Source organism: Phocoena sinus, chromosome 2 (assembly GCF_008692025.1).
Source record: "Phocoena sinus isolate mPhoSin1 chromosome 2, mPhoSin1.pri, whole genome shotgun sequence".
NCBI lineage: Eukaryota > Metazoa > Chordata > Mammalia > Artiodactyla > Phocoenidae > Phocoena > Phocoena sinus.
This window is the reverse complement of record NC_045764.1, coordinates 61,026,778-61,038,992: the sequence shown is the minus strand read 5'-3', so window position 1 is coordinate 61,038,992 and position 12,215 is coordinate 61,026,778. Positions and strand designations below refer to the sequence as shown.

General features: G+C 58.4%; 1 protein-coding gene across 5 annotated transcripts; it reads right to left on the bottom strand.

Annotated features, from left to right (window-relative positions):
- Nucleotides 1–403: 403 nt before the first annotated feature.
- Nucleotides 404–11,890, bottom strand: MAN2C1 (mannosidase alpha class 2C member 1). 5 transcript variants are annotated; one of them, XM_032623857.1, is made up of 27 exons: nt 11,336–11,890; nt 10,954–11,079; nt 10,383–10,506; nt 9,161–9,231; nt 7,902–8,079; nt 7,403–7,592; nt 6,142–6,248; nt 5,850–5,960; nt 5,553–5,645; nt 5,308–5,424; nt 4,987–5,082; nt 4,745–4,890; nt 4,268–4,391; nt 3,786–3,907; nt 3,593–3,678; nt 3,321–3,476; nt 3,014–3,124; nt 2,920–2,940; nt 2,737–2,848; nt 2,373–2,477; nt 2,115–2,271; nt 1,880–2,023; nt 1,383–1,492; nt 1,203–1,282; nt 920–1,068; nt 721–830; nt 404–648 (listed from the first exon to the last, which is right to left on the bottom strand). In XM_032623857.1, the coding sequence occupies exons 1-27, from the start codon at nt 11,434–11,436 to the stop codon at nt 522–524; spliced, it is 3,174 nt and encodes a 1,057-aa protein (XP_032479748.1). In that variant the 5' UTR covers nt 11,437–11,890; the 3' UTR covers nt 404–521. The 5 variants fall into 5 exon arrangements, 3 of the variants coding, with proteins under 3 accessions (XP_032479748.1, XP_032479747.1, XP_032479746.1); XM_032623856.1 differs by lacking the exon at nt 2,920–2,940 and having other exon boundaries at nt 2,737–2,831; nt 3,014–3,111; XR_004348620.1 differs by lacking the exons at nt 2,920–2,940; nt 4,745–4,890 and having other exon boundaries at nt 920–1,028; nt 2,737–2,831; nt 3,014–3,111; nt 4,268–4,507.
- Between the last annotated feature and the right edge of the window lie 325 nt (nt 11,891–12,215).

Sequence of the window (12,215 nt, the reverse complement as noted above, 5' to 3'; positions counted from 1 at the left end):
GTGGGGACCAGCCAGAACCCACCCACCAGGCCTCCTCCCCAGCCCCAGGCCCTCTGCCTGTGGACACGGGGGAAGAGCTGCTGCTGCTTTTTTTCCCCCCACCCCGCTGGCCGCACCACATGGCATGCGGGACCTTAGTTTCCCGACCCGTCCCCTGCATTGGAAGCTCGGAGACTTAACCACTGGACCGCCAGGGAAGTCCCAGAAGAGCGTCTTATATCGTGGTCTTACAATCAGCTTATGGTCACCGATATCCCCCGTCTCTGTCACGGGGCCTGCAATCCAGACCCTGCGCGCACAGATAACCTTAGATCTTGCCCCTGTCCCCAGATGCCTGGGGTAAATACTTCCCCTCTCAATGCCTGAGTTTGGGACCTGAGGGGACTGAGCAGGGGCTACCAGCAGGGTTCCTAAGCCAAGCGTTTATTGTTCAAGAGGTAACTGATCCTTGCTTCAGGCTTGAGAGGCAGAAATGAGGAGCCCCCAAAGCCTTCCACAAACAAAACCCCACGCTCAGGGACTCAGCTCGGTGCGGGCTGCAGCACGAGCAACAGGGACTGCACTTGGAAGGGAGAAAAGGTGAGCTTCAGGCGGCTGTCCCGAAGGGGCAGGGGGCCAGCAGGGTCACGGCGCTCCAGGAGGTCACAGCTGGAGAACAGGAGGGACCATGAGGGCCCCGCGAGGGCAGGACTCCCACTCCCACCCCGCGCCCCCACTCACAGGACGGCCTCCTGAACCGGCAGCGACATGTGCAGCCAGCAGTCCACGTGGCTGCCGTGGGCCTCGTACAGCCTCAGGACCAGCTTGCGGCCCTGGAGGCTGGTCTCCGCCTACGGAGGGAGAAGGTGGTGGTGGGCGGGGCCGAGGGCGGGCCCAGCTCGGGACCCCGGCCCGCTCCCCGCACCCCACCGGCCCTTGCCTGCTTGACGGTCTCCAACACGACTGCGGGCGAGGACACTGAAAAGGCGCTCCAGGCGGCGGCGGGTGCCGGGCCCGGGGCGGGCAGCGCCAACAGGGGGAAGTTGAGGCTGTAGGCAGCGGGAATAACGCCAGCGTCCTGGAAGGACCCTGGGCGCAGACCGGAAAGGGACGCGTGGTGGAAAATGAGGGTAGGGGCGTGGGACTGCTGGAGTGCTCCCCACGTACCGTTGGGGCAACCGAGGCTGAGAGGGGCAGAGAGGTATCGGGGCCGCAGCACTCACCTTCATGCGGCATCAGCGCGTAGGTGAACTCGTGGCGCCCCATGTCAACCGTGGCGTCAGGGGACTTGGGCGCCCGCAAGCTGGGGTGGGGAGGGTGGTAAGGGCCAGGCTAGAGCCGCCGAAGTTCTGTCCTGGGAAGACCGCACTCCCATACCCGTCCCTGGGAGGCACCCCACTCACAGGGAGAGGCTGAGGACGCTGCCTCGCACTGACGCGCCATACTTGCAGTCATTGAGCAGAGCCAGCCCAAAGCCGTGCTCTGACAGATCCATCCAGCGGTGGGCCCACACCTGGAGGGTAGATCGGAGACCCACTTGGTGGCCCCGCCGCCTCCTCGTGCTCCAGAGCTCCTGTCAGTAGACTGAGGGAAGCTCTGGGACCACACGACTGAATGCCAGCTCTCACTACAGGAGGCCCTGCGCACACCGCACTACCTGTCTAAGCCCCCGCTCCTCATCTGGGAAAGGGGGATAAGGGTACTTACCCCACCAAATGGGCATGAATATCAGACTAAACAGAAAGCACTTAGCACCATGCCTGGCATACATGTCAGGAACCAGCAAATACTGATCATCATCTTCCTCCTCCTCACCCCATACCACACAACTAGCCTCTCCCCAGCCAGGGAGGATCCAAACCCTCCACCACACCCCGCCCCACACCACCCCACGTCAGACCTCAAATCGGGCCCAGTCCCAAGAGGTGTTGTAGTGGGTGGGCCGCTGCAGATGTCCGAACTGGACCTCAAAGGTGGCCTGGGGGCTCCGCACACGGGCAGGGAACTCCACCTTCAGGAACTTGTGGGCCTCGTGCCAGTGTACCTGTCGGGGGTGGAGGTAGGGGTGCAAGGGGAGGGACCCCTCCTCACCGGCCACACCCAGGGAAGATACCCACCACCCTGCCCCCTGCTACCTCGGTGTGGAAGCGGACATAGGGGCAGCCGACGTCCAGCACAACCTCTTGGCTGAGCCGACTACTGGGGCTGATCTGCAGCAGAAACCAGGCGCTGCCCCGCACGCCACCCTGAGTGCCCACGGCCAAGGTCCCTGCCTGGCCCAGCACTGGCTTCCTGTGGAACAGGCGAGGGAGGCACTGAGCCAGGACGGCCTGGCGGAGGGGGCCCAATACTCTCATATCCCACACCGCCCCCGAGTCCTGCCCACCCCGCACCGTGTTTCTAGGTGGTAGTCCATGACGTCCCACGCGTCCCAGTACAGGGGGACATCATCGAACAGCACAAACTGGTTCCCCACGGCACCCTCAGCAACGGCCTCCCTGGAAGGACGTGGAGACTAGCGCTTTACAACTGTATGACCGCAGTCTCTCCAGCTGTGTGAGGTGGGTGGGGTGGGAGGTAGGGTGAGTAGGCCCAGAGGACAGGAGACTCCTAACCCAGCCGGCCCCATTCCATGTGTGGGTCCCAGTCCTGAGCCACCTGTGGGCTACTGTGGTCAGCTGTGGCCAGGGGACAGAGGGAATGAGAGGTCTGGGGTCCCCTGCCAGGCACTGGGAGAGGGCAGTGAGGGGTGAGCACCTGCCGGAGGCCACCAGCACCAGAGACGTCAGGCGGCCAGTTGGGTCCAGCCTCACCCGGATGATGCCGTTGTCCAGAGTCACAGAACCGTCAGTCTTGGTGGGAGGGGGGCCTTGAGGCTAAGTCCGCAGAGGCTTTCCGCCACCAACAGCCCGCCCAACCCCAGCCCCAGCCCTGCCTTGCCACCTGCTCCAGGTTGGGGAGCTCAGAACCCCCACGTTGTCAGGGACAGCCCAGGACAGCCAGCCCCCGCCCACCGCGATGTGCCAGCACTCACCTCCTGCACTACAAACACAGGCTGCTGGGGCAGCAGGGGCTGCAGCGAGGTGGGGGTGGGAGCAGGAGCATAGCCCATGCTGGGCACTGTCACCAGAGCTGGGGATGAGGTCTGGGCATCAGCGCAGCCTCCTTCACCTTCCAGGAACCATACTCGGGGCGGGGTGGGGGGCTGGAGGGGGTGAGTATTACTAGTACTCTCTAGCCTGGGGCAACCCGGGGCAGAGATCTCCAGGGGAATGTCCCCAACTCTTGATTTGGCCTTGATCCCTCCTGCTACAGTAGCCACCCTTCTCCCCAGCTCATACCTAGGCAGTGGGCCCCACCAGGCCTGGGCAGGGCCAACACTTCAGTGCGCTTCCAGGGCAGTGTGTTGACAATGAGGAGGCCCTCAGGACCTGGCTCCCCAGCACAAAGGGCTGCGGCTGCAGCGCTGAGCAGTGTGTTGCCACGGGAACGGATGTCTGGGGAGAGACTGGCTGGTCATGGGTGGGCAGGGGGTCTGGGTGACCCCTGAATGTCCCACAGGAGACACTCTGCCCTGGGTGCTGGAGAGCAGCGGAAATGTTGTCAGCCTCACCTTCGTAGTGGCACATGGCTTCCTCTGCCACCAGCTGGATGCAGCTTCCAGTCACCACATCGTGGAACTGGTTCAGAAGCAGGAGCCTGCGGGGGGCCAAGGGCAGGGCTGCGGAAGGCTGGGAGGGAGGGGCAGCCGCAGAGGTGTCTGGGGTGAGGTTAATGGGTGGCAGGGGGGCAGAAGACAGACTGACCTCCAGAGGTCCTGCAGCTGGGCGGCCGGGTAGAGGAACTGGGCACTGCGGGCCAGGGCCAGGCTGCTGAGCAGCTCCACGTCATGCAGGATCCGCTCACACTCCCGGTTCCCCTTCTTGATCTGAGCCCAGGGTAGGGAGAATCAGTCTAGAGTCTGTTCAAGCATCCCAGGACACCTTCCAAAGCCTTCCCTTGCTCAGAACCCCTGGTGGCTCCCCAGGGCCTCTTGTGAGTTACCTACCCCAGATGCCTCCCTTCTCTCCCCTCAGCCCAAGCCCTTCCTCCCTCAGGGATGCTCAGTCCTGCCTCCTCCAGGCTCCTGACCACCCGGCCCTTGCACTTCTCTCCTCTCGGCTCCTCTGTGGAACACAAGCCTCTTCCCCCAGGTCTAGGCTGGGCTCTGTCCCCTGCTTCCTCCTCTGACCCTCTGGGCCTCTCAAGGGCACACCCTCCCCATCTGGCTCAGCAACCAGCTCCTGACCTGGGCATGGGTGGTGTAGGTGCCATTATGTAGCTCCAGGAAGAGCTCTCCGACCCACGTGCACAGCTGCCCCGAGTGGCCCTCCAGCGCCGAGAAGAGTCGCTCCGGAGAAGAGAACTGCACCCTGAGGGAGACTGCAAGCCTGGGTCTCCCAGCTTGGCCGTGTGATTCACCCTTCTTCCATGCAAGGGTGACAAGAGATCCAGTCCCGACAGAAAGGAGCCACGCCCAGAAAGCTCCCTGTCCACACAAAGCCAGTTCTGGACACCCCAGGAGAGTTTTCTCTCCAGTAGGTTTCAGCCCCGTCCCACCTTTAGCTTTCCCCCCACCCTACCACCAGGGTAGAAGTTGGGAGGAGCCCATGGTCTGGGATTGGAGGGGGACAAGGTTTAGGGGAGGTGTCGGGCCCAATATTTGAACAGAAGGAAGGACTAAGGGCAAGGGTGGAGGGTAGGGCCGAGTGAGCCCAGGCCTGACCTGGGCAGCCCATCTGTATTGCACAGCCGCTTCAAGCGGTCCACCATGGTCTGGGTGGGGCCACCACCCCCATCCCCAAAGCCAAAGAGGAAGGCACTGTGGTTGGTACGCCCCTTGTCCCGGTTTTTGGCCACAGTCTTCAGCACCTGCACAGGTGGGCTCGGGGTCAGCTTGGGACAGGACACCCAGCCCTCTCCAGCCTGCCTCCTATCCCCGACCTTGGCCACTAGGTGCCCTCTCACCTCCTCCACACTGCCCTGCATCCCATATGAGTCACCAGGCGGGAAGTGGGTCAGCACCCGGGAGCCATCCAGCCCCTCCCAGAAAAAGGTATGGTGCTGCAGGCAGGGAAACAGGTAGAAGAGAGAGGGCAGAGTCAGGGCTGAGGCACAGCCGGGCCTCCTAGACCTGCCCCTCCTGTTGTGTGACCCTGGGGGAGGCATGCCTTCTCTGGGTCGGGGTTGGGTGGCTTGTCCAGGGCCCCTCAATAAACCTGGACGGAGATGTATGGGCTAGGTGGGACCCAGGCCCACTCTGAGCCTGGTTCCCTGGGGCCTGCTCACCGGGAAGGAGTTCACCAAGTTCCAGCTCAGTTTTTGGGTGAGGAAGTGCCCGATGCCACAGCTGCGCATGATCTGTGGGAGCTGCGCTGAGTAGCCGAATGTGTCTGGCAGCCAGAACTGCAGGGAAAGGGCCTCTGGGCACGGGAACCACGGCTCTCGGCAGCACGGCCACAGCCTCTGCCCCTCATCACTCAAGGGCAAGCTCCAGCCCCATGCGCCTGCAGGCGCAGCCGCTCCCAGCCTACCTCAGAGCACATCTTCCCAAACTCCTGCAGGAAGAAGCTCTGTCCCTGCAGGAACTGCCTCACCATGGCCTCTCCACTGGGAAGGTTCCCATCCTGGCAGTGAGGGAACAGGGAGGCAGCTGGGGTCAGCACCCGGTGGAATGCGCAGGACCTCAGACCAACCACCCGGACAGGAGCAGCCAGGGCTCTGACACTGGGTTATAGTCAGTGCCCAGGGAGTGTCCATCTCCTCACAGGCCCACCTGTCTGTCTGCCAGAGGGGAGGTTTCTGGGGCCAGGGCTGTGGACTGCACTTACCATCTCCACCCAGGTGCCCCCGACGGGCACAAATTGCCCACGGCAGGCGAACTCCTGGAGCCGGGCATGCAGGCCAGGGTAGTGGCTCTTCACCCACGCGAGCTGCTGTGCCTGTGGGGCAGACGAGGCAGGAGCTGGGCCGGGGGACAAGAACCCCACCCAGGGCTGAGCACCTGGGGCCCAGTGGGTGGCTGAGGGTGAGTAGCCCTGCCCCTCAGGCCCCAGAAGCCCTCGGAACCTCACACTAGCGCCCATTGGGCTCCAGGTACCACCGCACAGCCGTCCCTCTGACCTGGGAGCAGGCAAAGATGAACTCAGGATTCCGCTCCATGAGCTGAACGACTGTCACCCAGCTCCGGGCACATTTCCGCACGGTCTCCTTGAAGGGCCAGAGCCAGGCTAGACGGGGAGGAGGGTGGAGGATAGGAGAGCAGCAAGGTCCCCCGCTCCTCACAGATCTCCAGCCGCACCCCTGCCCCCCAGCATCCAACCACGCCCAGCCTGGGCCTCCAGAGGGTCATCCTAGCCTTCCGTCCATCCCAGGCCCTTTCCCTGCAAAGTCCTGTGGCATCTCTCCTGAGCTGTCACTTTACATCACTCTTGCAAGGTAGGAGTAGGGACTGGGGAAAGGAGGTTGGCTGGGCCTATCGGATCAATTTTACATCAGGAAATGGAGGCCCCAGTCCCTGGAATAGCCTTACTCTGAGGTTTAGACACCCCTGAGAGGATCCTATAAGAGGTAGTGTGGGTTGGCCCTTCCCCTACACGCACATTGAAGGACAGCCTGGAACAGAGGGCACAGCTTCCTGAGATGGACCTGCCTGGGCCAGCTGTCCTGTGTGAGGCACTACAGCCTCTTGCAACCTCTAGGCCTCAGTTCCTTCTTTACCAGCCCAGAACTCTACATCCCATGCTTTGGCACAGCAGAGAAAGCCCTTGTTCTGTGGTTCAGAAACTTTAGCTGCATCCGAATCAATACTTTGGGGAGTTTTTTAAAAATGTAATTTCCCATAAGCCTCACAGACACTGCAGACTTAACCAGGTTCAAAACTGACCTCCTGATCCTCCCCAGGAAACCTTCCCCTGGGCTTGAGTCCTCATCTCAACTACTTCCACATCACTCCTATCTGAGGACTTGGGAATTGTCAAATTCTTACTCATCCTCACTCTGTTCAAAGGTCATCTCCTCTGAGAAACCTTTCTTGAATCCCCCAGACCCAGCTGGGTTAAATGCCTCTTCTGGGCTCCCCAGCCCCCCCATCCTTCCCTCCATCCTGGCAGCAACTGCGTCTGCCTATTTTGTGATCGCCAGTCTCTATAGTCCTACCCCCCCCAATATCTAGCACGGGGCCACACGGGGCGTCAGATTTTGTTGAAAGAATAAATGAAGCCACATCTAGCAGAGCCTACAGCCCATTCCCCTTTCCCCAGGGAAAACTGAGGTCCAAGAGGGGCAAGAACTCGATGTGGATCACACAGTGCTTCCAGGGCACAGCCAGGTCTTCGAGGCCACTCCTGCCTCCCCGAACCAGCCCAGCCAACTGCTGCCCTACCTGTATCAATGTGGCAGTGCCCCAGGGCATGGATGGTATGCTGGCTTTCACCCCCACGTTGGCCAAAGAACTTGGAGGCCAGGGCCTGGGCCACTGGGAAGGTCTCCGGCTGGGCGGGGTCACATATGTTCACCATCTGGTTGGCTGTGTACAGGGCCTGGTAGCTGCGCTGGTTGTCCTCCCCGAGGCCCTGCAGCAGGGTTCTGTCCCTTAATCCCCATCTCAAACAAGCAGAGTCTCCAAAATTAGACCCCAGCTGATCTCCCACGGGTTCTCAGCAGAGCTCCTCCCTACCTCCGACCCTGTGCTCCTGCTGGCCCCCCTGCTCAGCACTGTCTCCTTCCTCCCCTTTACACAGGGAAATCCTCTCAACACTCAGGCAGGCATGAAACACCCTCCCTATTCTGGATTCCCAGGGCTCCAACTATCTGACCCAAGAAACAGCCTGCCTGGAACAGGGCTCTAGAGGGTGAGCAGGTGGCGCGGGGGTGTTGAGTACCTTGGCTATCCCCAGCAGCAGCTCCAGATCCACCAGGAGCTTGTGGACACCCCGGTGGAACACGGCCAGCTCAGCCCGGCTCACCTGGAACATCTTCTCTGGGTCAGGGGCTGCGATCATGCTTCCCTTCCCGGCCCCCAGGAGCCCATTGCAGGCTACTTCCACATAGAGGGTCAGGCTACAAATGCGGGGAGGCAGCCTCAGGCCAAGGGACTGGCAGAGGACTCTGGGGCTTGGGGAGGGAGGACCAAAGAGGCATCCAGCAGACCCCTCCCTATTCACCCCCAGGATCTACCACCCAGAGGATCTCACAGTTATGTCAGATGCGTGTGAGAGAGGGCCATGGCAGAAACAACAGACCACACCAAATTCTGCTGAGTGTTCTGCCTTGGCTGGGGTGAATAAGTAGCCAAGTTTGGAACCATGTGAATTATGCTGTTGTTTAGACTTTTATTTCCAAAGCTGTCTTTACAATGCACACTGCCTTGGTCTCAGAACCCTCTTTGCACATTAAAAACATGTTTGGATCTCCCAGGTCCAGTCTTTCAGAACAAAGATCCATCAGCCAATATGGGCAGGCCACTGTTTGGAGAGCATGGTGGGCTGTGGTGCTGTTCTACTCAGTCTTCAGAGAGCAAACATGACTTCCTTCGGGAAGCCTTCCATGACTCTCCTCTCATCCCTCTCCCTAGTCTAGAACAGATTTCTTATGTTGAAAGTTTTTTCTTTCAAAGGCCTCATCAGTTTTGCAATTAGGTAAGTATATGTGAGTCCCCCTTGCTGTCAAGAATCACATCATTCACCATCACAGTCCCAGTGCCTGGAAACATCAGATACACAATGTTCAATAAATATAATACCTAAGAAGAGTTTTTGATAGTGTCATAAAATGCATGTTATAATACGGATTTTTAAAAAATCAGGATTCAAAATATCAAAGAAATACAACCTCAACTAGTAAAAACTACATTTGAAAGAATTCCTGAGAAGAATGCTGAGATGTTAATAATGGGCATCACTAAGTGATGGGATAATGGGAGTTATTTACTTCTGTGCTTTTCTGTATTTAACCCAAGAACGAGAACACTATCTTTATAGCCAGAGAAATCCTGCTTTTCAAAAATAAACTATGAGAGTTGAAGATGGTTGTATTGAAAGTGGGTGTGTTTCTCAGATGGCTCTGGGCCTCAGCTCCTCCTTGCCCACTGGTGCTCCCTCCCCTACAGCACTGGTCAACCACAGCACAGGGACTCACTCACCTCCGGGGGTCTTCTTCCCCCAGCTTGTCAGTCAGGACATAGCTGGTCTTCTCCCCCTCTTTGGTCAAACCCTGGTGGGGAGTGCAGTGAAAGAGACAGGACCTGAGGCTTGTGAACAGCTCAGATGAAGTATAAGCTGAGGGAGGCCAGGCCCCTCTACCGGGTCCCTAGCACTGGCTCCTCTCTCCCAGACAAGGCCAAGATTGACAAATCAGGGACCTCTGGTAGCAGGTGCCCCAACACCCCTGGCAGTCAGTGCCATGACCACCAAATGGCACCTATTTGCCAGCAGAAAAGCCACTGGTCTTGTGGAGTCTTGGGGACGTATCAGGTCCTTGGCGGCTTCTGGTGGCCTCTGTACCCCTGAATAAGCATCTGAAGGGAAACTCTATGAAGTCAGGGACAGGTTTACCTCATTCCCCACTATATCCCCAGTGCTTAGCACAGGGACCTGCCAGAGAGGGCACTCAGGAAACATCCCGCTGAGCCAGTGATGGGAGGGAGGGAGGGGTCTGCCATCTTTCTGTACAGGAAGAACAACAGTCCTGACCTGAGACTGAGAGTTCGTCAAACTGAAATGGAAGCTGTGTGAACCTGAACAAGTGTGTTAACATCTATATATCTCAGTTTCTTAGTCTGTACATGGCCATAAAGACCTACCACATAGGATTTTAAAGGTTAAACCTGTTAAGGTTAGATGCATAAACAAGGTACTTAATAGTGGTTATATCTGGGGAACTGTGGGTGAGGTAGCAGGGAGATATCCATTATTTCAGGTGAAGAGGACTTTTTAAACTTTATATTATCCAGAACTGTTTCAAAGTCTCCCTCCCCGACTGCCATAAGCATATATTCCATATAATAAAAACCAGTTTATTTAAAACTAAAAAGTGATATAGTCTGCAAAGTCACTAGTCTGGCACCTAGTAAAGGGTTAATAAATGGATCTGCTGTACCTATTATTGTACTTGATTAATAACTATTTTCATCCCAGAATGGGAGGGTGACCAGTCAGTGGCAGGGTTGGTTTAGTATTAATTATGTTGAGACCCTCAGCGATCCTCTCAAACATGAGAAGGAACAATTACACAGGGGCCCAAGCAACAACTTGTCCAGTCCTGAAATCCTGATACCACCCTGCAGGCATAGCCACTCAGCTGTGGCTTCTCCAGAGACCAGGGCTGAAATGTGGCCATACCTGACCTAGGGCAGGGCTCCTCACCTGGACAGGTTCCCCATCACGCCACACCAGGCCTTCTCCATCACTTTCCCAGCGAAGGTGAACTTCCTGACCCACCCATGCCTCTGGGATGGTCAGCTCCACCCGGAACCAACAGGTCCACCATCTGCAACAGAACCACTAAGATGGGCCTAGGGTAGGGGTCAAAGCCCTTTCCTTTCGACATACTTCCTTGGACTAAGGGTCAGCAGGGGCTTGAGACTTTCACCAAGTATCTGCAGCATCGCAAGATATGCAGCTTTGATCCACAAGAAAGGAGCAACAGGGTGTACAGCAAGGTGAGGGAAAGAGCCAGAGAATCAGGGGTCTGTGATTTGTCCTAGAGTGTCCTGCCTAAGGGATGGATGTCCAGGGACTGGGAGAAGGGGGGAAATGAAAATTCTCCCATTAAGTCTTGCAGGATCAGGGATCTGCTCCCAGCAGAGGGTGCTGCTCTGTCCCAAGTGACTGTCTAGGGCAGAGGGCCGACAATGGAGGTGTGGCCCTTAGGGGAAGCGAGTAAGCCGGGAGCGGGGCCCTGTCGGCCCCGCCCTCCCTCTGGAGCGTTACCCACGTGGGTCCGAAGCTGTCGCCGACCTGCGCGGGGCGGAAATCCTGCTGGACTGCCTCCTGGTAGGGAAGCCTTTCGGGCGTCAAGAAGCTGGAGAGCTCGGCCACTGGGCAGCTGTCTCCGAAGAGCCTGGGCGGGAGGGGCAGGTGGGCACGCGCCACTGGGCCAGCCGGCGGGTGGGGACTCGCGTTCCCTCGATGCACCGCCGGGAGGGCTGCCTCACAGCTCAGTCTCCCCCCATCCCCTCCTCCTGGGCCCCAGCCCTTTTCGCGGCGGGCACTTTGTCCCTCGGCCCAGGTGGCCGAAGCTTGGGTTTCCCCCCGGGGCGGGAAGGCTAGAGACGCGTGGATGCGGCCGGCCGGCGCCATGGACGAGGTGGCCACACCTGCCGCGGAGATTACAGTCGGTAAAGTAGAGCGGCGACACGAATTTCTCCACCCGCTCCAACGTAGTGCGCCAGTGCTTCAGGGCCGGCGCCGCCGCCATCGCCGCGCGCTCTCTCCTCTCCTCGGAAGGCCCCAAACGCTGCCGGCGCGGTCCACGGCCTGGAACCAAAGGTTCCGGCGTCCGAAGGGCGCCTTCCAGGCCCGGACAGCTTTTCTTGGAACACCGGCGGCTCTGTGAAGTCTCGCTGCTCTGAACTTCGAGCAGGGAGCTGAAAGCTAAAAGCCGCACTTCCGATGCTCTCCTCTTATCTCGTCCGAGCTGGTGGCCGTTTAGGGCAAATCCCTAAATAAAATAGGAAGTTTGACGCTTTGATTTTGCAAAAGGCCTGGGACAGAGACAAGCCGTTAGGCACGACGGGTGGGAGCCTGGGTTGCTGCCGACGCAGGTCACCTAGTCTCAGAAGCTGCAAGCGGGAACCTCCTTGCCCTCTGGTCCCAGCCCGCCCTCTGGCTATTTCGAACACCCGTGTACGCTTAACGTGGCAAGAGCCGGGGCGCCAGGACCGGTGCTTTAAAGCCAATCGGCAGACATGCGTTAAATAGAGCTTTGCACCCCAGTAACCTCAGCTTCCTTCTACTACATGTTTTATTTTATGTATATGGCTAAGTGCTGCCCATCGCCAGAAACTCCGAAGATTTTGATTTGAGATTGCAGATCACAGACATAGAACTCATGATCCTAAAAGAATAATGTATTTCCCTACACGGGACTGAAGAGTTCAGAGAAGCCATAATGCCAGAAACACCTCCAATTTCATCCTCACGTTTCTCTGGTAATCTGTTGGCAGCATTCCCCCCTCCTGGGAATGCTATGAAGTC

Coding starts and splice junctions, on each gene's coding strand:
- MAN2C1 (XM_032623855.1), bottom strand. CDS start 11,318: ATGGCGCCGGCCGGCCGCATCCACGCGTCTCTAGCCTTCCCGCCCCGG. Junction 5,961..6,141: donor TCATCTTTGCCTGCTCCCAG/GTCAGAGGGACG, acceptor TCTGCCCCACAG/GCACAGCAGCTCGCGTGGGT. Junction 2,272..2,372: donor GACTACCACCTAGAAACACG/GTGCGGGGTGGG, acceptor CCTGTTCCACAG/GAAGCCAGTGCTGGGCCAGG.